General features: G+C 45.2%; 1 protein-coding gene across 10 annotated transcripts in view; it reads right to left on the bottom strand.

Annotated features, from left to right (window-relative positions):
- The window catches only part of AFF2 (ALF transcription elongation factor 2), a 455,915-nt gene that overhangs the window by 133,559 nt on the left and 297,134 nt on the right, over positions 1-25,222 (bottom strand). For 3 of the 10 annotated variants that reach the window (XM_058713753.1, XM_058713754.1, XM_058713761.1), the window contains 3 exons: positions 11,659-11,745; positions 6,270-6,306; positions 5,928-5,979 (listed from right to left, as the gene is read on the bottom strand). In XM_058713753.1, coding sequence (XP_058569736.1) covers positions 5,928-5,979; positions 6,270-6,306; positions 11,659-11,745 — 176 coding nt within the window. The remainder of the gene's footprint in view (positions 1-5,927; positions 5,980-6,269; positions 6,307-11,658; positions 11,746-25,222) is intronic. The other 7 variants (XM_058713757.1, XM_058713758.1, XM_058713762.1 and 4 more) reach the window with 3 other exon arrangements.

Below are 25,222 nucleotides of genomic sequence, written 5' to 3'. Positions count from 1 at the left end.
CCCGCTGAAGGAGCCCTGCCTCGCAGTCTTGGGGCCTGTCAAGCACCAGCAGCTTCGGTCCTTCTCCACGCGAACACTCCAAACGCCAATATTGCTTGTTGTCACATTAGCCAATATACGATCCTCAAAATAAAATCCTCTTGATGTCTGATTACTCTTCTTAAGGACCTCATGCTGATTCATTTCAAACTGTGAATTACCTTTAATTCACAGCTTGAACAGGCTGCCAAATTTGGTTTTCTCTGCTCCCAGGTGGCTGTCCCTGATGTGGTGGAGGACGTCCAAAAAAATATTAAGTCCTTAGGAAAAGTTGGCAAAAGCCCCGAGATGCAGGGCACACAAGACAGGTTCAAAGCAAGAGTTGGCATACGTCTCGATGTGAAACCCAGAATGGCAGGAAGCGGTGGAGCTCATCGAGTTTACCTGTTTATCAGGAGAGTTCAGTTGGGCTCCTGTAAGCCACAAACTGATCATCAACATCCCCCAATTCCAAGTACCCAATCACATACTCTGAGTAAGAATTCATCTGATTAAGAAAATCACAGCCCTTTTTTCCCCCTGTCTCATTACACAGGCACTTTGTTACCAGAACTTTATCCGGAAAGCAGACCGAACATCTACTTATAAAAGAGTATATGAAATTGCCACCGATGTGGACTAAGGCTCCACAGTAAGCCCAGGCCATTCTCGAATCTCAAATCACATTCTCAAAATGAACATTTTCTTTTAAGTTTATGTATTTATTTTGAGAGAGAAAGAGAGGAAGAAGAAGAGAGAGAGGGAGACAGAGAGAGAATCCCAAGCAGGCCCTGCACCATCAGCACGGACCCTGATGTGGGGCTCGAACCCACAAACAGTGAGATCATGACCTGACCCAAAACTAAGAGTCGGACGCCTAACTGACTGAACCACCCAGGTGCCCCAAAACAAACATTTTCAACGAGAAAAATTTAGGTAGGATGGGCAGGGTGGTGAATGTGAGGGTCTTTCTTTCTTTCTTTGGTTAAAAAACTTTTAAGTCACCTAAGAAATAATATAATGCTTGTTAGTGGTTATAATGAACTGGAAAACATTCTAATAATAATAATCTTTCTTTTCTCTGTGGTAATGAACTCTTCCTACCACAAAAAGAAGAGTTTAGAAATAGTGTTTTATTGGGGTGCCTGGGAGGCTCAGTCGGTAAAGCGTCTAACTTCAGCTCAGGCCATGATCTCCTGCCCGTGAGTTTGAGCCCCACATCGCCTCTGTGCTGACAGCTCAGAGCCTGGAGCCTGCTTTGGATTCTGTGTCTCCCTCTTTCTCTGCCCCTCCCCTGCTCACAGTCGGTCTCTCTCTGTCTCTCAAAAATGAATAAACGTTAAAAAAATTTAAAAAAAGAAATAATGCTTTAGTTCAAGCAATTTTGACCAGGTTTTGCTATAATTTATCGTGGGACTCCTTCCCACTAACTTCAGCCGTACAAGTCTCCCAGTTTCAAAATGCCCAGTGTGGTGTCCCAAATCCCTGAGCTCATGAGAGTACACGAAGAAGGGCAGCGTGGTGGGAGGAAGAGGCCTGCGTTCGGGCTCTCTTGCCAAGGAGCGGCGTCACTCACTCGGCCCTCTGTGCGCTCACGGCCGACATGTCTGTTCAAGGTAAGTGTGCACGGTTAGTTTGTCTTCACGCTGGACTGTGCACACTTCACGAGGAGGGACCGTATTTTGGCTTTGCTTTTCTCAACAAAACAACGGAAAGAATCCGGAGCCCCTCCAGGATGGCTGGCAAGCACAGTAAGGTGATGTGTGTAAGAACAGTGGGCGTGGGCCCTGGGCCCTGGCCTTGTGCGAACACTCAACAGCACAATGATTATTGCCCGAGACCCTCTGCCATTCTTGTGACGGTGTAATTCCCCCTCCTCTCAACTAGGGCTACATTCAAGGATTTGTTCATGTGGCGTACAAGGCCATCGCCCACAGGTAAACTGAGACTGGCCACAACTAGCCTGTGTCCACAATGCCTTTCCTCAGGTCTCTGGGTCCAGGGCTGGAAGGTTTTCAAACCTGTAGCTAACACAAGTGAAAGAGGCGGTTTTATGGCAAGGAAAGAAAAGCACTTTGGCTACGTCTGCCTTCATATTGGGCTTTTATGGAAACTCTCCAGGCATTCAAGACAGCATGGCTTAAAACACAGGAGCTGCTTGATTAAAAGGGGGGCTGGATGGTTTCCAACTGGACAGAGTCCAGATGCTAACAACCAACTATAACAAAGGCACTACATTCACAAAATTACCTGACGTCAAGGACTGACAAGATGGATACCCTGGAGTTCCCGGATGCTGTCTGAAAATGCTTCTCAGGGCAACCGAACACATCTTACACGCTCCCATGTAGGATGGCTCATAAAAGATCAACGAGGTCAAGTATCTTTGTAAAGCCACTGTACTGACAAGGACTTGACAAGATGTTACACACTAGAAGAAGCAGTCCAACTCAACAAAGAAACCCCAAGTTCTTTGGGTTTGCTTTCAGTTTTCTCCTCCATCAGTCCTTAATGGCTTCATTAAGAAACTAGAAAGTAACATACTGTCCAGTGTATACATCCAATCCCTGAATCTCATAATTGAAATAAATGGATCTTTCAGAAGCAGAATACATATGGTACCACTGTACAAATATACAACTCTAGAGCCCCATGAAATACAACTTGACCCTCATACGCCCATGTCCCACCCTCTTTTGGGAGATAGATCTTTTAGAAGCCTTGGGTGAGGCCTGTTCCAACACTCACAGATGTGGAGGGAAACAAAGACAATTGGCTTTTCTTTCCTCCAGAGATTATTTTTTAATTTTTTTTTTGTTTTTAACGTTTGTTTATTTTTGACAGAGCTGGAGATAGAATGCGAGTAGGTTAGGGGCAGAGAGAGAGGGAGACACAGAATCCGAAGCAGGCTCCAGTCTCCAAGCTGTCAGCACAGAGCCTGACACGGGGCTTGAACTCACGAACTGTGAGATCATGACCTGAGCAGAAGTCGGACACTCAACCGACTGAGCCACCCAGGCGCCCCACCTCCAGAGATTATTAAGGGTTAAAGGTAAAGTCATTTTTGTGTTGTTAAATCTAGTTACTAAAGAGTATAACTTGTTTAAAAAATATAGCTGTTTACATTTGAATTCTGCCAAATATTTGCGTGCGTACCTTTACACGTATATGCATTGCTCATTGCTTAACTTCCCTTAAGGAACTCTATCTGTATATTTTGAAATAAAAATACATGCACCCCCATGATTTACACTCGTATCCTCTGAATACCTAGGTCAGTGCTTCCCCCCACCCCAGTACTCTAACTACCATGAACAGAGATGGAAACTCAGGGCTAATGCTCTTGCCTCAATGGGCAGAGAGAGTTCTAGCCAGAGTGGGCAGGATATCACCTCATGGACGGACATCCCATAAAAAGCGCTGTCTGTCAATTAGATCTACCAGGCGAGGAAAAGACCCAGTTCTCCAAAAGCCGGTCAGACCGCTGGGGTCAGGCCCAGAGAGAGCAGCGGCAGTCAAGAACAAAGACGGAGCCTGGCTGGTTCCCAGGTTGCATTCGCACATACTCGGATCAGTGTTCTCGAACCTGCTGCCCGTGCATGCAGTTCTTACAAATAATCCAGGCCCAAATGGAAGGTCTACATTTCTTCAGCTGGGGAAAAGAAGGCCAGATGAGGAAAACTAATAAAGTATTTCAGTAATTAAGGGATTCGGCTTGTAAGACTCCTATCTGTCTTACTGTAGTAGGTGGTGACTGCGTGTCCAGGACATTCGCCGGCCTCGGGAAGGGGCCTCTCCTGCAGCAGGGCCAGCTGAGGCGTTGTTTCCCACCAAACTTGGGCTACCCGTAGTCTGTCTACACACAGAATGTTCTTAGTTGCCGGGAGGATTACCCTGCCTGATGGAAAATCCTAGAAGCTGGCTTGAAAATCACACTGTAGTAAAATATGGGAGTGATAGTACTGGCTAAGTGGATAACCGTTTGGAAGCTAACAATTAAAAATAATTACCGGGGCGCCTGGGTGGCTCAGTCGGTTGAGCGTCCGACTTCAGCTCAGGTCATGATCTCACAGTCCGTGAGTTCGAGCCCCGCATCGGGCTCTGTGCTGACAGCTGAGTCCGGAGCCTGCTTCTGATTCTGTGTCTCCCTCTCTCTCTGACCCTCCCCCGCTCATGCTCTGTCTCTCTCTGTCTCAAAAATAAATAAACGTTAAAAAAAAATTAAAAAAAAAAAAAATAATAATTACCATCACTCTATCTGTCCCTTTGTTAAACCTATACCCTACCATAAAGAAGGGAACTTATTCCAGCCAAAGTCTGAAGGACAATGCTCGGTCTTTAGATCCAGCAGCCAAAAAGAGAGTGGCTCGTTCAGAAAATCGACTCTGTATCTTTTCAGTTTTACCCATGCTTCCCATAGAGAACCTTAGTCCTATTGAATTACACAGTATACCCCCGTGCTATGAAGTGCTGTTTTCTGGAAATGCAGCCTCTAACTATAAATCACAATTGACGAGTTTATTTCTGTTAGTTACAAACTATTGAAATATTGACTTTTATGGTCTGTATGGAAATCAGCGTATTTCACAGCAGGAGCCTAATACTCTTGCTTTAGGAGTAGGATCATTTTCCAGTGGGAAAAAATATTTTTTTAAATTTTTTCACGTTTGGAAACCTGTGTTGATTCCCTAAGTGCTTGCGTGTGCACATGCGTGCACGCCCATGCGTGTGTGTGTGAATTTTACTGACATTTTAATGGGAGAAAGGTAAGGTAGGAGGATAAGATCTATTGTTTACTAGAATGACAAGAGAAAGGGCAAGTCAAAATGCGATGAATGGAAAACACTGAAATGAACAATATCAAAAATGATTTTGATTTCTGTGTTTCCATCTAATTTAGTCTTTAATTCAGGGTTATAGTTTTTTCTCCCCTTTCTTATTTTTGGTCACTTCTTTAAATGATAATTCTTGGTTGCTGAAATTGAACCTTGATTAGAAGGTGCAAATCAGGCCAGAAAACCAACTAAGAGCACTGGCGATGGGAGCTTTGCTATCAAACGGAACCAGGAACGTGGACGTGCCATTGACTTTCACAGAGCCTTGGTCTATGTGGGAGTAATTCCCAGTTGTTTTATGTAATTTTTCGTGATCTTCCAAAAGGTGAGCAATTCACTTCAAGTGTGCCATTAGACCACTTGAATGTCATAAATTATTTCATTTCAAAAATTTTCAAGAAGGTGACTATTACTCACATAGAAAAGTCGACTTTCATTTTCTATTATTAGGAATGAAAGAAGTTGTGAGAGAAATACTCCCTTGATACGTTCTTGGACAAATGGATATTACAAAATCTACAACAGTTAATCTGAGGAAATTGGTTTCTCCATACCCCTTCTTCAGTTAACATTAATAAGAAATGAAGACGGCACTGAGTGAATCGTTCTGAACTTCAACCCAGCGCCATGTAATCTCTTATTCCCTTTCTTCCAGGCTGCCCTTGTTGGCATTTAATGTACAGTCCCCAGAAGACCTGCAAACATGGTTGCCGAGACGTGTCCTTTCCCCTCCCCAGTCAGGGTGTCAGAATGTTGTGTCTAAGGATGCCTGCAGCTGAAGTTACACAAAGTTCAAACAACCAGTCAAGAATCATAGTTGATTTCATACTCCAGGTACCAGTCCAGCCTGTATTTACATCATTACAGAGTCTAATGGTGATCTCGTTCAGTTTTACTGTGACTCGCTTATTGTGGGCAATCTCATTCTCCTCCCTAACTGAACTCCATATTATTAGGAGTCAAGGTTCCTATTGTCAAGGAGCAGGACAGAGAACAAGATTCGCCCAGCACCGAGGCACCGTTCCCTTGCCAGATGCCCCCGAAGAAGCCTGTTTTGGAAATCAAAGTACTTACGACTCGAGCGGTACTGACTTTGTAGAAGCTCTGCCGGTTGGGTCGTTCCACTCTGAAAAGAAAGGCACACACAATTACTAGCCGTGTTTCCCACTGTCAAACGATCAGTCTCAATGCAACTGGTCTTCACACGTGCAGCCCTTCCAGTTACATGTTTTCACGGCATCCCGTCACAAATAACACATGAATAAAATAAAGGAGCCGCCTGGATGCATCACAGTATGACTTTTTGCTATTGTTAATCCATATGTTATGATACTAAGTAGGAATGAGAAGAAAGTGGGGGAGGGGGAGAGGCCATGAACGTTTGGACTGAGAAGAATTCTTTTTGAAAACACCTACTTTGTAAGGTGAATCCTGGGGTCAGATGTTGGGATTCCTATAAGGAAGAACACACATAATACAAATATTAGTTACAATGATACAAAGGGAACAGGATGCGTATCTTTTATCGTCGAAGATAGGACTTGACTAATGTTTGCACAAAGAGAGCCACTGTTAACGATTCCAATAATCCGGCTTCTGTGCAGAGCTCTATTTGAAGGATAAACATTTGCTAGTCGAACCTGCTGCAACATGACCATAACTGCCATTTCATCAGAACTGTAAGTTAAGACCGCTGTCTATTTGGAAATGTGTACAACGTGGGAACAAATGACCCACATGTGTGAAATTCAAGTGTTTAATTTCTCACTTAGCTAGGCAATGATGTCTCTAAGGAAGTAAAGGGGCCCTGGTTCAAACTAACAAATGATCATGGTTTTTGGAGAAGCGTAAACAAGACTGTAATTAATAGATGTGCTCGGTTCCTCCTTTTTATAGTAACCACTCCAGTTTTCTACCTTCGCTGTGACACGTGTGCAATAGGTGGGTCTCATTTTCACAAGAGAAGGGTTCTTAAGACTTCATTACAAATTTGGTGAAGTATGGGAAGCGATGTGAAATATGTCAGTGGAGCACATTATTTAAAGGGATTTGAATTTGATTTGAAAGGCATCCCGCACACAATTCATTCACTGTTTTTGAGAAACGCAGATGTAGACACAGCGGGCTTTCGGGGAGCACGGCACACCTGTGTGGCGCCTGACGAAACTGGCAGGCAGAGGCACCGCAATGACGTACAGGGCGCGCACGACACCGTGCGGATGGAAGGGAGAATCCTGACTACGAGACAAGAGCCTCGAAAGGGAGACCGTGAATTCAAGTAAACGCAAGAGTCAGTTATGTCAACCACCGTTGTAAGTAATCCATTCGTGAAGCCGAATCTTGCCACCCTATAGAAGAAAAATAGAATCGCAGCATCACTTGTCTTTGAGAGAAGCAATCAAGAACAGTAACACTGTCCTTTCACGGAAAGCGAGTTCTGCTACCTATTTCGCATGATTCTGCTGCCCGGGAGACTTCCCTTCCAGCAAGATCGCCACTCCAGAAGACTACCATAAACTCCACAAGAGATGGAAAAGGCTTCTCAACTAAAGAGCTATCACAAAGCCCATGCAGATTGCTGCTCAAAGATTTCTCTACCCTCACTTGATAGAGAATTGACTTCTGACGAAAAACTCTAATAAGCTTGGCCATTTGATTCCACTCCTTAGCAAATCATAGATGGTGGGGAAGGGGAAAACAGTACCAGAGGCACAACAAAGTCAGAACTTAAAAAGCACAAGAGTCTATGGCCACTTAAGACGGAGGCAGGCATTCCTACCCATCTTAATAGCTCCTGAGGGCATAATTACGGTCCAGTACAGTATTACAGCATAGTTCAATCTCCAGCGCTCATCATGATGTCTAAGTTATAAAGAAATACTAAAGCGTGTTCAGTATAATTTTTATAAGAAGTCAGAAAAATATTAGTTACATCTCAGAAAGATTCGTATTACATGACTCCTATGGAAGGCCAGCCTTTAGTTATCCAAGAATTTCAATCATCCAAAATACCTTATCTCCCAGAATGAGTGGTTAACCATTTGTATGTCCTTAACTATACACCAATAATTCTACCTGTTATTTTTTAAAAGGGACTCCATCACAACTGTATGGGGCAAGTTTGGGCTCATGTACCCCTAGAAATCAAATGACAAGGTCGAAAGTCAAGTAGACCAAATACTTGATCAGAGAGTGAAACATACCGGTCCCAGAAATCTGGACTGAATTTTTAAACATCATCCAAGAATTCTGGGCTTCAGACTGGAACCGTCAGTTGTTCAAAGCATCAGGGCAGTGACTCATGACATGAATTCGAGGGTTATGTTATTTACTGAATTTGACTCCCTGGAGTTATGTATTCCTGATACCATTTTTAATGTTAAGCTGGGTAACCCTTTTTAAAAACAGAATTCCAAAAAAATGAAACACCTCTGGATATTACCCAAGTTACTGTACAAACACACCCAACCCTGATCGGAAATGGCTTGGTTGTGGGAAAAAATTTGCATTCTTCATGCAATAATTGTTGATGCACATAATCCAAAATTAAAAAAAAAATGTCTGACTTCAATCTGTGAATTTTGCTCATAGATATGTCATACAAGTAATTTTGGTAATAGACTTGATAACGATGCCAAGTTGTGTTCACAAACTTCTGTGAAGCTATTTAAAACAATTTTTTTACCGTTTATTCATTTTTGAGAGACAGAGACACAGTGTGAGTGGGGGAGGGGCAGAGAGAGAGAGGGAGACACCGAATCCGAAACAGGCTCCAGGCTCTGAGCTGTCAGCACAGAGCCCGAGGTGGGGCTCGAACCCACCGACCACAAGATCATGACCTGCTCAACGGACTGAGCCACCCCAGGCACCCCGAGGCTATTTTAAATAACAGCCTTGATCATCCTACAATGAGAGGCTCCCATAGGATCTAGATTCTAGAGCAGGGATTGGCCAACTTTTCCTGCGATGGGCCAGATACTAAATATTTTAAGCTTTGGGGGGCATGCAGTCTTCTGTCGTAACGATTCAACTCTGCCACAAATTTGTGTGGTTGGATTCCAAGACAGGTTGGTTTACAGACACTGAAATTTGAATTCATATCACCCGTGTTATTTGACATCATTCACGTAACTCCTAATACTCGTAACAATATTCACATTCTTTTTCTTTTGAAAATCCTAACCGTTTAAAAAACCTAAAAGCCCACAGGTTGTAGAGTGCCAGCCTCTGTCTGGAGTTTGATTACCTCCACGAAGCCTTGACTGAACTTCCCCTGAGGACGCTATTAGCTCCCTCACTTCTGCTGAGCAAGGTATTCCCTTCCTTGTGAGTTTTTTCCATTCTGTCTGAAAAAACACGGCACTTTCAATTGGGGATGGATAAGTAAACTTCAGTAAGTTGGGAATTTTAAACGGTGTCTGCTTTTGTAAGTTTGCAGAATCACGGACTCTTTGACCCGAAAAATCCAGTGGGAGGATACAGCATGCACCCACACGTGTGCACATGTGCACACACCTCCACTCAGATGGTACAGATGGGGAAACTGAGGTTCAGAAGGACTTGAATGGGACCACTTCGCCAGCAACCGGCAGAGCCAGGATTAAAAGCAGCCACGTCTGCAGCTCCAAAGGCAAATAAGACAGAACCTGTACAGCTGTGCAAACTCTATCATGTGTGTACGAAATAGATGCTTTCTGGGAGGGTGCTGTCACCTAGTTCCGGTGCAAGCACTGAGGAAAGGGGGCTCACCCCAGTCACATGTTTTTACTGTATGTGTCCGCGTTTTGGAAGATGAAATTTAAACCGAGGCATCTGTAAATCTGTGTAATAAACACATCACCAGAACACCTGAATCTAAAGGCTGGTTCCCTGATTGACTAGCTGGGTCATTCGGGGCACATTACGTTACTCTGTGCCTCAGTTTCCTCCCCTGTGTATTAGGGAGAGTCAAATTACCAATCTCTTTGGGTATGAAGGAATGAATCATTTACTAGATATTATCGGCTTAGAACATGGCAAGGCATGTCGCAGGCATTATGTCGTTGATGGCATTACCGTTATTTAAAATGTACTTTTCTTTCAGACCAACGTTTTGGCAGGAACCAAGTGAAACAAAAGAGTGGGTGTGTAGCCATCCCGGTCTCACCATTTTATCCCAGTCGCTTCTACCTTTATCATGGGGTCGATGGGAGCACAGATAATTGGCAGAAAATGCGAATCACGCCTGATTCCAAATTGTGCACTTACTACAAAAGCCCGTTTAAACAACCGGTTCTATTGTATACACTGGTAAATGTCAAAATCGCAACTTGCGCAGATGATCTCTAAAATTGGAGAACGCAGCTGAAAACAATGCAATTGCTGTATCAGTGCGTTGGATTCAACGTCCGAAATGGCTCAGCCGATCCCTTGGCCAGGATGCTAGGGAGGCGGACGCCAGTCCAGGGCGGCCTAAGGAGGGACAGTGGGTTTACAGGAGGGGATAACACACACCCGACACGGACAGAGAGGGTTGCTGCTCACTTACTTCTGACCCCTTTCACAGGTGGGAGGGGATAACAACGCAGTTTAGGCCAATGTTATTGTTGAACTCATGGCCCTAAACACTGAAGGATCTGACTGGGTTTCGGAGTCTACGCTCCTTGGCTGGCACTCGGGGTCTTTCACAGAGACGCACTTGCTGGCCGGGGGTTCATCTCTGTCCGCCTCCAATCACACGACTCTGAGCCAGCCCCTCGAGACCATGCCAGCATGGATCGCACCGTGACCCCTCATCTCGCCGTGCCTCTGCCCGTCCTGTTCTTCCGCATGGAGTGTTCTTCTCTTGGGCCCTTCTCCGCCCCTCAAAGTGGTTCTCGGAACCTTTCATTCTCTATGAAGACATTTTCTACATTGTTTTGTCATTTAGCTTATAACATGTAGAGGGTTTTTCTTCACCCCTAACTTTAAGTCTGTTGTATGTCCTCAGAAAATGGTTTCTGAATAAATGGATGATGGATGAACGGATGGTTAATTGGACGGAAGGAAGGATGGGAGAAAGACATTACTTTTTCTTTTAAAGTGTGCTATTAGAATAGCCATGGTTACTTAGGCATTTTAGAAACTGATGGCGAGAGAAAATTCTTACTGGGAGCAGGTGAGGGGAAAAAATGAAACATTTGACAATAGCATTGTAAAAGAAGTTCTGTCAATATGATGTGTTGGCGTGTAAAGATCTGTGTGCTTGTGCGCAAGGACTGGAAGGTGATATACAAAATTGAAAATCGATCCATTAGGGTGAAGAGTATAGGTTTTTTTGTTTTTGTTTTTGGTTTTTTTTGATTAAAAAGTCTTGGATGGGGGCACCTGGGTCGCTCAGTCGGTTGAGCATCCGACTTTGGCTCAGGTTATGATCTCACAGTTTGTGGGTTCGAGCCCCGCCTCGGGCTCTGTGCTGACAGCTCAGAGCCTGGAGCCTGCTTCGGGTTCTGTGTCTCCCTCTCTCTGCCCCTCATCCTCTCTCCCTCTCAAAAGTAAATAAACATTAAAAAATTTTTTTTTAAAGTCTTGGATGTTGCTGCTACATCATCTATGTGGACAGGGGCTGTGCTCTAGGTAGTACACCACACAAGCCAGTGTCTGGGGGTATATGCTCCTGGAGACTCTCAGTAAAAACAAGATTTCTATCAACATTCCAAGGGGCAAGAGGAAGTCTAGATTTTAGGGCACCAGAGCACCAAGGCCATTTTTATTTTTAAGGATCCAACTGGAAGACCGGTACAATTAAACTAAGATAAAGGAAAATGGAGGAAGGAAGAGAATTGACCTGTCCTGGGATGGAAAGTGTGTTCTTCTCAGAGTTTCCAGAAGTATGCATGGCAGTGAGAGGAGCAGGCCAGGAATGGGTCATCTCCTGGTGAGGAAAAACAAAGCAACTTTATTTTGGGGCATTGAGAAAATGAAACACCTTCTTGGCACTCAATATAGCAGGGCCCTTTATAAATACTTACTGACTTAGTCGGCCTAGTTGTTTTCAGGGGAACTGAAATTCATCCACTCCATTCCCCCTGCCCCATACCAGTGCTTGAAGCCTACCTGTGACACGCAGGGCCATCCAACACCCACTTGCACAGTGCCAGTGACAGGGAGCTCCCTAATGCTTGACGCTGCCTGTCCCACATGACACAGCTCGATCACACTATTCTTCCTGGTCGTGAGCCAAACGCCTGTCTCCCAGGGGCTTCTACCTACGGATGGTACTTTGCAACTGCACAGAACACGTCCCCTCTTCCTTTGCATGACAAGCCCTCAGCTGCTGGAAGACAGCAACCCTGTCCCCTGGTGTCGCCTCTTCTCTAGTCTGAGACATTTGCAGCTTGTTCGTTCATTCGTTGGGAACCTTCAACTTTTCTTCTAAGGCTTGAGTTCTGCATTCTGTCAACTATCTGAGGTGCTCCCAGGAAGGACTCCTGATTGCCTGGGGCTCTTCTCATTCCCGGTCTCCTGCAGCGGGTGTGATCTGGCAGCTCAGGGGGAGGGCAGCACTGTCACTACCTGCGTTCTGGACACAGATTGGGCACGCGCCGTTGCTTTTCCCAGGCAAAGAAGAGGCAGCCGAGGAGAATTCTTTCTCATTCCTCAAGAAGGTTCCTGTGAGACTGGCGGCACCGTTCCGCCCAGCCGTACCCACAGGGTGTCTGCGAGTCCAAGTCTCCAAAGTAGGAGGAGCTCCTCGGGCTCCCGCTCTCCGTTATCAGCAGGGGCACCTTCCCGATGCCTTCAAACACTCGGTTTGAAAAGAGTTGCTGTTCAAATCTTACCGGAGTCATAGGGCTCGTGGCCGACACACTGTACCCAAAGAGGAAGGATAATTAAATCACATGCTTCACATCCCAGCACCAGCGATGACAAAGTTTGTGAAACGGGAGGGCACCCTCGTATGTTGTATTCATCAGACATTTTGGTATATAAACATCCGACATAAAAATCAGTGCCATAATGGAAAGAAAGGAGAGCTTTGGGGAGGAGTGGAGAGGATCAAAGTTTATGAAAGGCCTTTTTTAATGAGTCAGTTACATAATACTTTCCCCCAATCTTTATGGGTAACGTAATTAGTCATTTCAAAGGTAATATTAATAAGAACTCTCAGGTAGCACTAAAACATGTTTTTTTTCCTTCTATAATTACCCAGTTCAAAAAGAGTCTTTGATGTATGAAGAGCGGTAATGCAAGGAGATACTTCACAGGTTCATTCACAGTGCAGCGCTGAAGCCGAATTTGTAAGTATGATTCAGACAAGGGCTGACACAGATTGGGTTCTACCTCGCACTATTTAACAGGAGGTGCTAAGGACATTAAAGATGCATACAAGATTTAGAGGGGATGCTTAACCTACTTAAGAGAGAGACTATTTTCAAGTGGTTTTGAGTTGTGCATTTGTATGCAATTGATCACGTTCGTGACAAATGCTGTTTATGCATTCATCAAAACTGGTCCAAAGTAACTCTGTGTGACAACAGTTTAAAGTCGAGTTCTAGTTACTGAATGATTTCTTTTAAATTTTAGATGTGTTTTTTTTTTTCCTGATTAAGGCTGGTCTTCTCCAAAATTAGTTCCATTTACAAGATACAGGTCCTAATTTGGCCCGAGCTAACGAAGGGGCAGTAAGCCCTAGCCTGGGATAAGAAGTGTTGTCTCTTATCGGCAACTGGGGAGTATGCCTCAATCAATGAGAGGCTTAGTTATTTCCCTTTCCACCACTGGCTTCGTGCCTCTGGGCTTATTAAAAGGTGTTTCATACACCTGGAAGGATGAACTCCCTCCTCAGGGATGTACCTTCTCCCCCAGATCATCTGAATTTACTCGATGGTGGAATCGGATGATATCGAATTACCCCCAGAGTGCACCATCGAGTAAAACTGATTCTCCGTATTTGAAACGCGAGATTTCATGAAACGGCAGGCCTATTGCATATTACCACCGATGCATTTGATTAAGGTAGGGAGGATGCAGTTGAAAGGAATATAATTTCCTGAAAAGATATCTTCAGCAAGGAACGTTGGAGCAAGCTCTTTCACTTCTCAAAATGAGCTAGACCCGTAAGGTGTGGAGAGCTCACAGCAGAATTTCCACTGTCATCCTTTTCATTCACACTCGAAGGATATTAATCTATTTTTATGTTCTTGCTATTCCCAAGATAAGAACACCCGTGCACCCTTATCCAATTGTCCTAAGCCTACCTATTCATCAGGCTCCAGTGCTGACCACCCAGGCTTAACACCAAGCGTCACTCCTCCACTAACAACAAAAATCTCACACGCACACACAGACACGCATGCACGTGAAGCTGCTCTGTAACGCCTTCGATCCTCCCCAAGAAAGAAATGAAGCAGGGACTCATCTTCCCATTGGGCAGTGGTAAGTGAATGCTGGGGACTCCAAAGCACACATCCTTTCCACTACACCAGATAGGTTGACTGTTATTGTAAAGTCGACTAACATGGTTAAGTTAATGGAGAAAGGACTAAGTAAGCAATGACGTTTTTATCTTTCAGTATTGGACAAAGAATAGGTTTCACAGGCAACAGAGCATGCTATGTAATTTCTAACAATGGGGCAGATGCTTAAATTAATGTGATCTGAAGACTTCACAGTCAAACCCAGCAGAATCAGAAAAGGCCCAATTTTCCACCAATGATTATTTCTCCACCATATTATCCGTACGATGGCTCACGGCTAAGACGCTAATGGATCCAAAACAACTTGTGGGTAGAATCACTTTGCTGGACTTAGACACACAAGCTGGGTGTGCCACTGGCTGAGGAGCAGAAGATGGTCTGGATTCCAGACTCTCCTAATTTCAAATGCATCCCATACTCATCTAACACGGAGCTGTCCAACTGGCTGTTATTTGTAATAATAGGATGTTGTCCCAAGCCTTGTCTTATTCAACTTCGTATCTCCAGTGCCTGGTATGTGGTACCTGGTTAATATGAGATGCTGTTATTAGCATCTACAGTTTCTATGCATGGATTAATAATAAGAATCATAACCGAATTGATAAGAAGAATAATAACCATACCAAGATTCGCCAAGCGCTTACCGTGCACCAGATGCTTATTTCCCACACTCGGTCTTTTGGCACTACAAACTAAAGAGGCGGGGGTCACTATCATACTCCTTTGGAGACACAAAGAGGTGACGTGACTTGTCCAAGGCCACACAATTAGTAAATGGCGGGGTCTGCTTGGTGAATTCCCCGCATTTTGCTCTACTAACTTGTACTGCGTAGTCATTATGCATTAGTCACTGGGATCTAGAAAGGATACAAAGTCAAGAACCTTCCTCAGAAGGGCTCATGCTGCTGGATGTGCTAACCACCTCGCGAGCCGTGTGCACACACATACGTGTGTGTGCGCTCCTGAGTGCGTATATTTAGGTTAAAAAGCATAACATAAATATTCAGGTCCTTACCTCGAAGAGTTAACTGAAGAGATGATTCGTTTTTCAGATAACCATCTTAATGAATAAAAGGTGGGATCTCACATATTTCATTGTTTTTGTTGCTAGAATCAGAAAGATCCCCAAAAGACCCCCGGACGAAGAGTAAGGAGAGCTTAACTCATGTCTGAGTTTGGCCAAAAGCTACCCGAGTGAGCCCGGTCAAGTTGCTTGCCCGCTCCGGGCCACAGGAGAAAGGGAGCTAATGTGCGTGCAAGGTTCCGGGAAGCACACGGTGTCAAAGGCAAGGTTCATGGCAACTTGGCCCACGAGCAGAGCTAGAGCATTGCCAGCATGAGCCCAGCAGATGGGTAGCTCAGGCTCCGTCCACGGCTCCAGATGAGAGGGGCTCTGTCCACCTTCCCCCTTCCCCTTGCTGAAATGCTAAGAACAGAAGTGTAGCTTGGGAAGTACCAGTAAGTGGGAACAGCTGAATGCTTTTAAATTACAAGTACGACTGAATAGACGAAGCCACGAAATCAGGCCGGAGTTGATTTTCACAGAGGCCTGGACTGAAACGACCTTGGACTCAAACTTCCACTGGGGGAGGGGATACTTTTCCTTCTGTTTTTCGTTCCAGGAAGTGTAATAGGATAGTAAATATATACACTGCGCAGTCTGCCATGCCTCCGGGGCCTCAGGATGCAGGAACATTGGCACCCCCTTTTCTCCAAAATGAACGTAAACTTGAGACTCGTGAGCTCAGCCCATGTGCCCTGACCAGGTGAATGAGGTATGTTCACTGGAGAGTCAAATCTGCTTCTTTAGCCAAAGCGCCCCCCTTCCTCCTGAGCAAAACCACGTGTGTGTGGGGGGGGGGTGGCGGGGGGGGGGGGGGGATAAGGGGATGTTAATAATTTACCAGAAAACCTAATTTGCTTGAATGAATGATTTAGAACCTTTGTATCCATGAGCCCCAGCAGATCTCTGAAGAGGCAGAAATGGGGGCTGAGGTGGAGTTAGGCATCAGGGTGGCCAGGCAATAAGGGTCAAGGGCCCTTGGTGTCCCTGGCAGGGCCTGTCCAGGGAACTGGGCCTCGGGAGAACAGCAGCCAAACCGTTCCTCAGTCCTCAATCCGCTGTCACTTGCTAACTGGCTGAGGGAAGCCAGGCAGGGAGAGTATCTACACAGACACCTGTAGCAGCAGTGGGGCTGTTCGGTAGGAAATGGACCACAGGGCTGAGGTGGGCCGTGGAGTGGGCCCCCGGAGGGAGCCCAGCACTCAGCCGGGAGAGGAGTCTGCACACGCTGCCACTCCCAGTGTGGCCTCCCAGCAGGCAGCCCCTGCAGAGACATGCACCTGCTCCTCCTGGCCGGCTCTCCTTCCCGGCAGGCCCTGGGAGGACAAGGACTGGAGGCTGGAGCCCTTTGGCCAGGGTCGTAAAAGTACCCATGCGAGGAAGGAGGGTGCAGGGGAAGAGCTACTGGTCTCTCTCTGTCTCTCTCTCTGTCTCTCTCTCCCTCCCCTCTGGGCCCTCCCAGGATAGACACTGTGTTTCCCAGACTGTTTTCTCCTAAAGATGCTCCTACAAAATATCCCGCTTATTTCGGGTTCAAGGGTATATTTAACCCTGACCAGGCCACAATCTAGCACATCGATAGCACCTGGGAAATGAGGACCTAGTTGGAAGACTGGATTGCCACAGTACATCTTGGCCCCACTGAGGCATTTACCAAACCTCACACAGAACTCCTACAGCTAAGGATGGAGATGTGCAAGGCGCATTAACATGCCCTAAGCTGAATAAACTTACACAAATTGTTGAGTAAATAAGGTCAACCTAGAAGGCAGCCTCCAGAGGCATTTCCTAAGGCTCTGCCATTTGTGGTCCTTCCTTGTTTACCAGTTTTAATGATAATAATGCCTTACTTGTTATTGGGCCTTCTGATTGACAGAGATACTCAGAAGCACTATCTCATTTAATCAACAACTTAAGAACATACAACATGTGTGCTTATCAAAACTGTAGGTGACACTAAACTGTGAATATCAAAATTCAGAAACACGTTGCAAACCTGGCCTGAAGCCAATAAGATGAATTTTAACAGAGGTAAATGAAAACTGCAATTATGTTCTGCAAACCAAGTGTAAAATTGCAGAATGAGAAAGCCCACCTGACTTAGCTGTGATTCATGGGATGAAAATGCAAGGATTTTAGTTGACCCGAAGCAAACTTGAGGGGATTCAGCAGCCAAAAGAACCAATGCCAACACAGGTGATATCAAGGTAAGTATGCTGCCTCCAGTGCAGAAGACGATCGTTGATTGCACACAATAGTACGCTGTATGGGACAGGCCACATCTGAAACACACCGCCATCCTGGATGGCTCATTTCAGCAGGGGTCTGGGAATACTGCGCTCTCTTAACAGGGATGGCTGCTAGAACTGTAAGAGCTTGGAAAGCATTACAGGTATAAATGCACTTTAAGAGAGAACATCTAGGGGGCGCCTGGGTGGCTCAGTCGGTTAAGCATCCGACTTCAGCTCAGGTCATGATCTTACACTCCTGAGTTCGAGCCCCGAGTTGGGCTCTGTGCTGACAGCTCAGACCCTGGAGCCTGCTTCGGATTCTGTGACTCCTTCTCTCTCTGTCCCTTTGCCTCTCACGCTCTGTCTCTCTCTCAAAAATAAACAAACATTTAAAAAAACATTTTTAAAGAGAACATTTAGTCTACAGAAGAGGGAATGTCTGAGAAGTGCATTCAAATATGAGAGAGCCTAAGGGCTCTCATATGGGAGAGATTTGGAACCTGCTTTGTGGACCAAGAGGTTAGGACTATGTCCTGTAGGGAGAAGTTACCAGGGAACCAATGTTAGCTCAAACTATACAAGATTTTCCATTCATGTGGCCTTTTCAACCATGGAGCCTACTGCTTTAGAAGGCAATGGGGGCGCATCTCTAAAGGCAAGGGGGCCTGTGCCCAGGGTACTAGAAAAGGGATTCCTAGAGAGGCAGGGGAGGGAGGTTAAGGACCAACCGCACCGCCTTCCGTGAACCTTTGATCGTCTTCTTCATCTCGGTACGGCCGAGGATATTTATGGTGCAAAACTGAATCTGAAAGAGCAGGCTTTGCTGTTATTGTTGTTGTTTTATGTGACATGCAAACACGGCTGAGCAAACTGGCTAAGGAAGTCCATCACTGTCCCAGGGACGGTGGGGAAGGAGGGCTGTGGAGGGCCTTCTGGCTCGCGGTGAGACAGCTAACAGCCCAATTCGTCTGTTTGCTCAGCTCTTGGAAGGTCCAACAACGGTGGGCTTTTCTGGGCTTGATCGCTGATGCTCCTGCCAAGCCTCTCAAGTGGTCAAAATGCTGTTCCATGAAACTATATGGATACTCTTCTCTTTGGAATGGTCTTAAGACAGTCTCCTGAGACTGCATCTCTGATTTCTATGCAAGTGCCGGTAGGGAAGAAGCATAAATTCAACTGTCATACGAAACATCACTTCCCAACAATAGGCCAACACATCATGCAATCCACCAGGGAAAAAAAAAAAAGTAAGAAAAAGGCTAATTGTTTTAAAAGTTTCTAACACTAAGTTATGATTTCATTGACATGTTATAAAAAATCCTGATAGTATTTTTGTCTTCAAATAAATAACTGACTGCTTTATTTAAAGCTCTTTAGGGCCGGCTGTTGTTTCAGGGAATCTGGAAATTTTCTCCATCGGCCTCAGGACTATACATGCACAAGGTGCACCTTAGACTGCTGCCTTCATCCTGCCCACCCCTCCCCCCCCCCCCAACCAGGGTTCTATTTTAAAAGGACCTAATTCCAGGGGCACCTGAGTGGCTCAGTTGGTTAAGCGACCGACTTCAGCTCAGGTCACGATCTCGAGGTTTTGAGTTTGAGACCCTCATCGGGCTCTGTGCTGACAGCTTGGAGCCTGGAGTCTGCTTCAGATTCTGTGTCTCCCTCTCTCTCTACCCCTCCTTGTGCTCTGTCTCTCTCTGTCTCATAAATAAGTATTAAAAAACATTTTAAAGGGCCTAATTCTAATTTACAGTTGGGGAGCGTGGTGATCAGTGACCCCGTGGCCACACCATGTGTTCGTTCAGACAATCGATCCATCTTCTTGCCATGGTCGATGCGAGGAGTTGCATTTCGTTCACTCAGTGTAACGGGGATGTGTACGGCCATGTGCAGTTACACTTCACCACTCTACGCACACAGTCCACAGAGAAACCTCTAGCAACAGGTGGGCAGACCACCATGGTGACACATTGGGCGCAACTCAACCTTTCTAAGCCAGGAACTTGTTTCCTTCAGCCATAAGCTAATTTTGACACTGTTAATCTTTTTCAAAAGTGGTTTTTAAAGTTCGATGTCCAGTTTCTAATTCTTGTGTTTCAAATTATTTTGCCATCAACTACATCCAAATGACCATCATTTAAAATGTAATACAGGGGCACTTGGGCGGCTCAGTCGGTGAAGCGTCCAACTTTGGCTCAGATCATGATCTCACGGCTTGTGAGTTCGAGCCCCGCCTCGGGCTCTGTGCTGACAGCTCAGAGCCTGGAGCCTGCTTCAGATTCTGTGTCTCCCTCTCTGTCTGCCCCTCCCCTGTTCACACCCTGTCTCTCTCTCTCTCTCTCTCTCTCTCTCTCTCTCTCTCTCACCCCCTCTCAAAAATAAGTAAACCTTAAAAAAATTAAACTATAATATAATATTATAGCCATTTTTTTCCCAAGCAACTTCACCGGATAGCATGACACACGCTATCATCATAACATGAAAGAATTCTGTTTTTAAATTCTTTTTAATGTTTCTTTATTTTTGACAGAGAAAGACAGAGTGTGAGCAGAGGAGGGGCAGAGAGAGAGGGAGACACAGAATTGGAAATAGGCTCAGGCTCCGAGCTGTCAGCACAGAGCCTGACGCAGGGCTCGAACTCACAAACTGCGAGATCATGACCTGAGCTGAAGTCGGATGCCCAACTGAGCGAGCCACCTGGGAGCGCCTAATGAAAGAATTCTTTATGGCTAAGCTCTAATATGCTCCTTTACCTCCAGGTCAGCTAAACCAATTTGACGAAATTTATACACTTTCATTGGCTGCTCCCCCAACACCATCTTTAATGATCTACATTTTTTTTTTTTTTAAATTTTTTTTTTCAACGTTTTTTATTTTATTTTTGGGACAGAGAGAGGCAGAGCATGAACGGGGGAGGGGCAGAGAGAGAGGGAGACACAGAATCGGAAACAGGCTCCAGGCTCCGAGCCGTCAGCCCAGAGCCCGACGCGGGGCTCGAACTCACGGACCGCGAGATCGTGACCTGGCTGAAGTCGGACGCTTAACCGACTGCGCCACCCAGGCGCCCCTTTAATGATCTACATTTAATTTCATTCATCCAAAAAACATTATTATGGTTTTGCTCTCTGCAACGTACGTAAGAGCCGGGTAGCTGGAGCAGGTCCAGGGACAGGGTTGCGGCTGGCTCTAGGTAACCAGAGTATTCATAACTGGAATGGGTATAAGATAACAATTATTAGTTATCATTCAGAAGTAGAGCTAAAATAAACCTGTCAGAGTTGAATTAAAAAAAAAAAAAGAAAAGAAACAGTTTTGCTATCGACTTGCTACCACGTTCCAGAAATCACCCAAGACATTTGCTGATCTCACATTGCTGGACAGACAGAGATTGCAGATGTAGCAACACGGATTCTGCTGTAAGTAAAATACAAGTCCAGGCACAGGGAGGCAAGAGGATACATTTGTTGCAATCCCCAGTCTAAGCCTTTTTAAAGACTTATGCCAGGCATCAGTATTCCTTTCTAAAGGCTGCCATAGCTTTTCAAACATGATAGCTTTCTTGTAGTTTACATTTATCACATTAAGAAAAATGGTAATGAGGAGTTCATGACAACTGCTTTTAGAAGGAACAAAGGCTCAATTGCTGAGGAAAAAAAAGAAGTAATATCTATTTTCATGGAAAGAGCCCTCCAGTGAACAACTTGGCCGTAGCTTTGCTCTCTCATTATTTCTGAGCTCAGGAAAAATAAGGCATCAGGCCACTAATACAGTTGAAACTCCAGCCAATATGATTTGCATGGAATTGTCTTTCCTCTGAAACAGCTATTTCCATCTTAGACTCACAGAATCACAGTGCCAGGGGGGATGAAAGAGAACTGATTTGCCCCATTCACATGAAATTAACTAACAAATTGATCATAAGGTGTTGGTCTAGCTATGGTACACCAGGCCCTCCTACCCCATCAACACACTCTCCCCAATAAAAATAAAAATAAGCCAACAGAGGCATCAAACTCTGCAGTAGCCTGAATTTAACAACATCAAAACCACGCCTCAGTGAAATTGATTCAGAAATCCCCCTCAGAATATTCCAAGCCCCTAACAGGCTGCGTCTTCTTCACTGCCTGGACAGTCACTCCTCTCTCCAGATTAGTTTCTTTCTGCAATTACTTCAAATAATGGGAAGTAAATAGCTTCTTTATTCCATATTAAGAGTGGCAAAGAAGCAGCACAAGTGAGGGCCGTATCTTTTTCTAAAGGGATGTCTGGCTAATGGAGAAAGAGAACATTCTAAACTCAGTAAGAACACTCGAGGGGCCACGCAGTGTGGACATAAAACCTTGCCCCAGAGGCATGCTATAAAGCTTCAGTCCTGGGTGAAAATCAGGAAGGCTGGTCCTTCTCTGCCTTGGTGAAAACAGCTACTTGCCACACAGCATAAGCTAGAAGTAGCTACTGACATGTGATACCTCTTTGGAAATCAGAACACAGAAATACTATATACTAAGTATTTGCTACACAGAAATCCAATCTGATTCTTGCATTTCATCACCTAGTCATGTTTTGGTGTTTTTTTTTTTTTTTAAATAAAAAGGTGGCAATCACAGTTACAGTCTATTATCAAAGTGTCTTTTCATTAAGAGCTTCCTGTTGGCATCTTTGAGGCACACCATGAGAAAGGGACCCCATCTAACTCCCCCCAGCCCTGCCAAGCTTTGTTCAATGATCTTGTAAGAGTCCACTGCCCATGGATGTCTCTAAATCCTCTTTAACTCTATCTGTTTCAGCCTATACCATCTCTTGGGGTAACCAGATCAATACATTTCCTCCTTGCTGTAAATTTTGGCAAGTACCATAGAGAAGATCCAAAGAGAATAATGTCAAACCCTTTGCTGGAAAGGTTCTAGTGAGCAAATGTTACATTGAGCTTGTGGTAAATAAATGCACATGAAGGACGCTCCCTCACAAACCTGCCTGTCTCAGGCCTGGGCTTCAGATCGTGGTGTGTAATCAACTCCTGTCCAAACGCCAGTTGTCAACCAGTGATTTTCTACTGGGCTCCAGTCACATGCTTCTCCCCAGCACAACAGCACCCAAGCACCGCCCTCCTCCCGCCACAGCCATCCCGCCACTGACTCCTGCTCATCTAGTCTGTCCTTCATTTGCTTTCAAAAAGAAAAGAAATGTGCAAAATCATTAAAAACAATCCCAGACGGGGATTTGCAAGCTACCCACAGAGACTGTTATGCAGCTGACAGAAATCAAAGTGGCAGGGTCTCTAGGCTAATTAAACACATGTAACAATTTGAAAAGCTGCAAAGTGCCTTATGAACCATGCAGTGGTCAAAAACAAAAAAGAAAAAAAATGTCCTGTATTAAAGATGTGAAAGGAGCTCATATATTTAATAATTAGGAAAACCATCGCAGGGGCAATTTAAACTCCTCAGCTAAACCAGACTAGAGTCTGTGAGGGGTTGAAACACAGACTTCAAAGTCACACTTTGAGAATACTTGGAATTGCTGAATGACAATTCAGCCAGGGGTGCCTGGGTGGCTCGATCGGTTTAAGCGTCCGACTTCGGGTCAGGTCATGATCTTGAAGTTTGTGAGTTCAAGCCCCGCGTTGGGCTCTGTGCTGACAGCTCGGAGCCTGGAGCCTGTTTCCCTCTCTCTCTGACCCACCCACGCTTGCGCTCTGTCTCTCTCTGTCTCTCAAAAATGAATAAACGTTAAAAAAAAATAAGAGTCACCATTAAATCCAATAGAAGTTTGCAAGGATTTAGTGGTGAGAATTCTCTGGATATTTCAATGTTTCATTTATGTCACCGTGTCTCGTCCGCTCAAGGGTCCAGGGAAATCATTCCCATTGTTCTCATTTCACAGATCAGATAAGCCGCATCTCACACAAGAGCAACCTCTGGCACAAAGTCACACAGCCAGCACATGGCGGGTGAAGGACCTCTGTCCAGGTGGTGGCTTTGCACTCTGGGCTTTGGCCACCACTGTGCTCCATCAGGATGGTCTCTCTCAACGGGAACATTGTCGAACATGCAGCAGGAACCAGACGTTGTCCCCTTTCTGCAGGCCAACCATATCTCAGTGGTTTTAGGAGCTACTTTATAAGTGTTTTGAAACCACTGCCCTCACTCATGCTAGTTTCCCAATTCATTGTCATGTATGCATCACACAGCCTAGATGGCATAGACAAGAAAGTAAGCCTTGTCACTAACACAGAATTCAACGAATGTCTTTTCACAGGACTTAGGCCACTTTAAGGTTAATCATCTGGATCTAGGGTCCCTGGAATTGTATTAGATCAAGGTGTAGGCAGCCACCTCCTGTACGAAGTAATGGATCTTCTGAAAAAGCTGAAGAGGGCAGGAAAGAGGGAGTGAAAGAGAGGGAAGGGTGAATACAAATCAGGTGCAGGGTTTTTATAGTATCATTTTTCTGGAAAGGGCCCTTCCAGGGTCTCATGTAACCCTCATGCACCTAATGGACTGAGGATGTGAACTTCTATTATAATTTAACTAATTTAAACTTCAGTAACCAGCCACATGTGGCTACTGTTACTGTACCGGGCAGAGCAAAATCGTCAACACTTTGATTTTACAGGTGGAAAACCCAAAGCCCATAATGGTTCAGAGACTAGTCAAGGGGCTCTGTGGTCTTTGCTAAGTGACACGGACCACCATTGACTTTGGTATCAAAAGTGCTAGGTGTGTGAGGCTGTGCTAGCAGCTCTTGGGCTAAAGAACAGGAAAGAGGCTGCAAGATTTGAGGGCGGACAAGCTCCTCGGGTTTTCTCCAGCCCTTAACAGGTTCCAAGAAGCTGCAAGGGACTGAAGAGAAAACTACCAGAGGCCCAGGTAGCCGGGATGCTTTTATCTGCCATAGCTTTAGATGGGCCTTTGACCTGTATTCTGTGATCTGGCAAATTCTAATAAACATGTTGCCAGGGGAGAGCTGGATGAGTTGGCTTGTGTTAGCATGATCATCCCAGGAATGGAAGATTTGGGGGAAGTGTGCCATTTTGACACAATCTTTGCTGTGAGGCTGAGTGTCTAATGGAAGCAACATACTGGTTTTCAGCCATAAAACAAAGTCTAGAAAACTCCCTCTGGAGGAAAAAAGACACGTGTCATGGAGGCATCTTTCTTGTGACCACGATGATAATAAACACAGTGAATGGTATCAAATCAGCCCCTTTAACATTATTTAAGAGATTTGGGGGGCGCCTGGGTGGCTCAGTCGGTTGAGCGCCGACTTCGCTCAGGTCACGATCTCGCGGTCCGTGAGTTCGAGCCCTGCATCGGGCCCCTGTGCTGACAGCTCAGAGCCCGGAGCCTGTTTCAGATTCTGTGTCTCCCTCTCTCTGACCCTCCCCCATTCATGCTCTGTCTCTCTCTGTCTCAAAAATAAATAAACGTTAAAAAAAAAAATTAAAAAAAAAAAAAGAGATTCGGATCAGCTCTCTCTGATTATAGTAGCATATGGGGCCTCCACCTTTGCTTTTCATCGATGCCTTGCTTAAAGCGGTAATGCCAACCTTATGGGACTTTGAGGAGCAATATTAAAAATGGGTTAGAGCAAAGGTATTAAGTAATACTTGGCAATGGAAAAACCTAGCACAAA

Source organism: Neofelis nebulosa, chromosome X (assembly GCF_028018385.1).
Source record: "Neofelis nebulosa isolate mNeoNeb1 chromosome X, mNeoNeb1.pri, whole genome shotgun sequence".
NCBI classification, from domain to species: domain Eukaryota; kingdom Metazoa; phylum Chordata; class Mammalia; order Carnivora; family Felidae; genus Neofelis; species Neofelis nebulosa.
The sequence above is the reverse complement of the archived record's forward strand: the minus strand, read 5'-3'. Positions and strand labels throughout refer to the sequence as shown.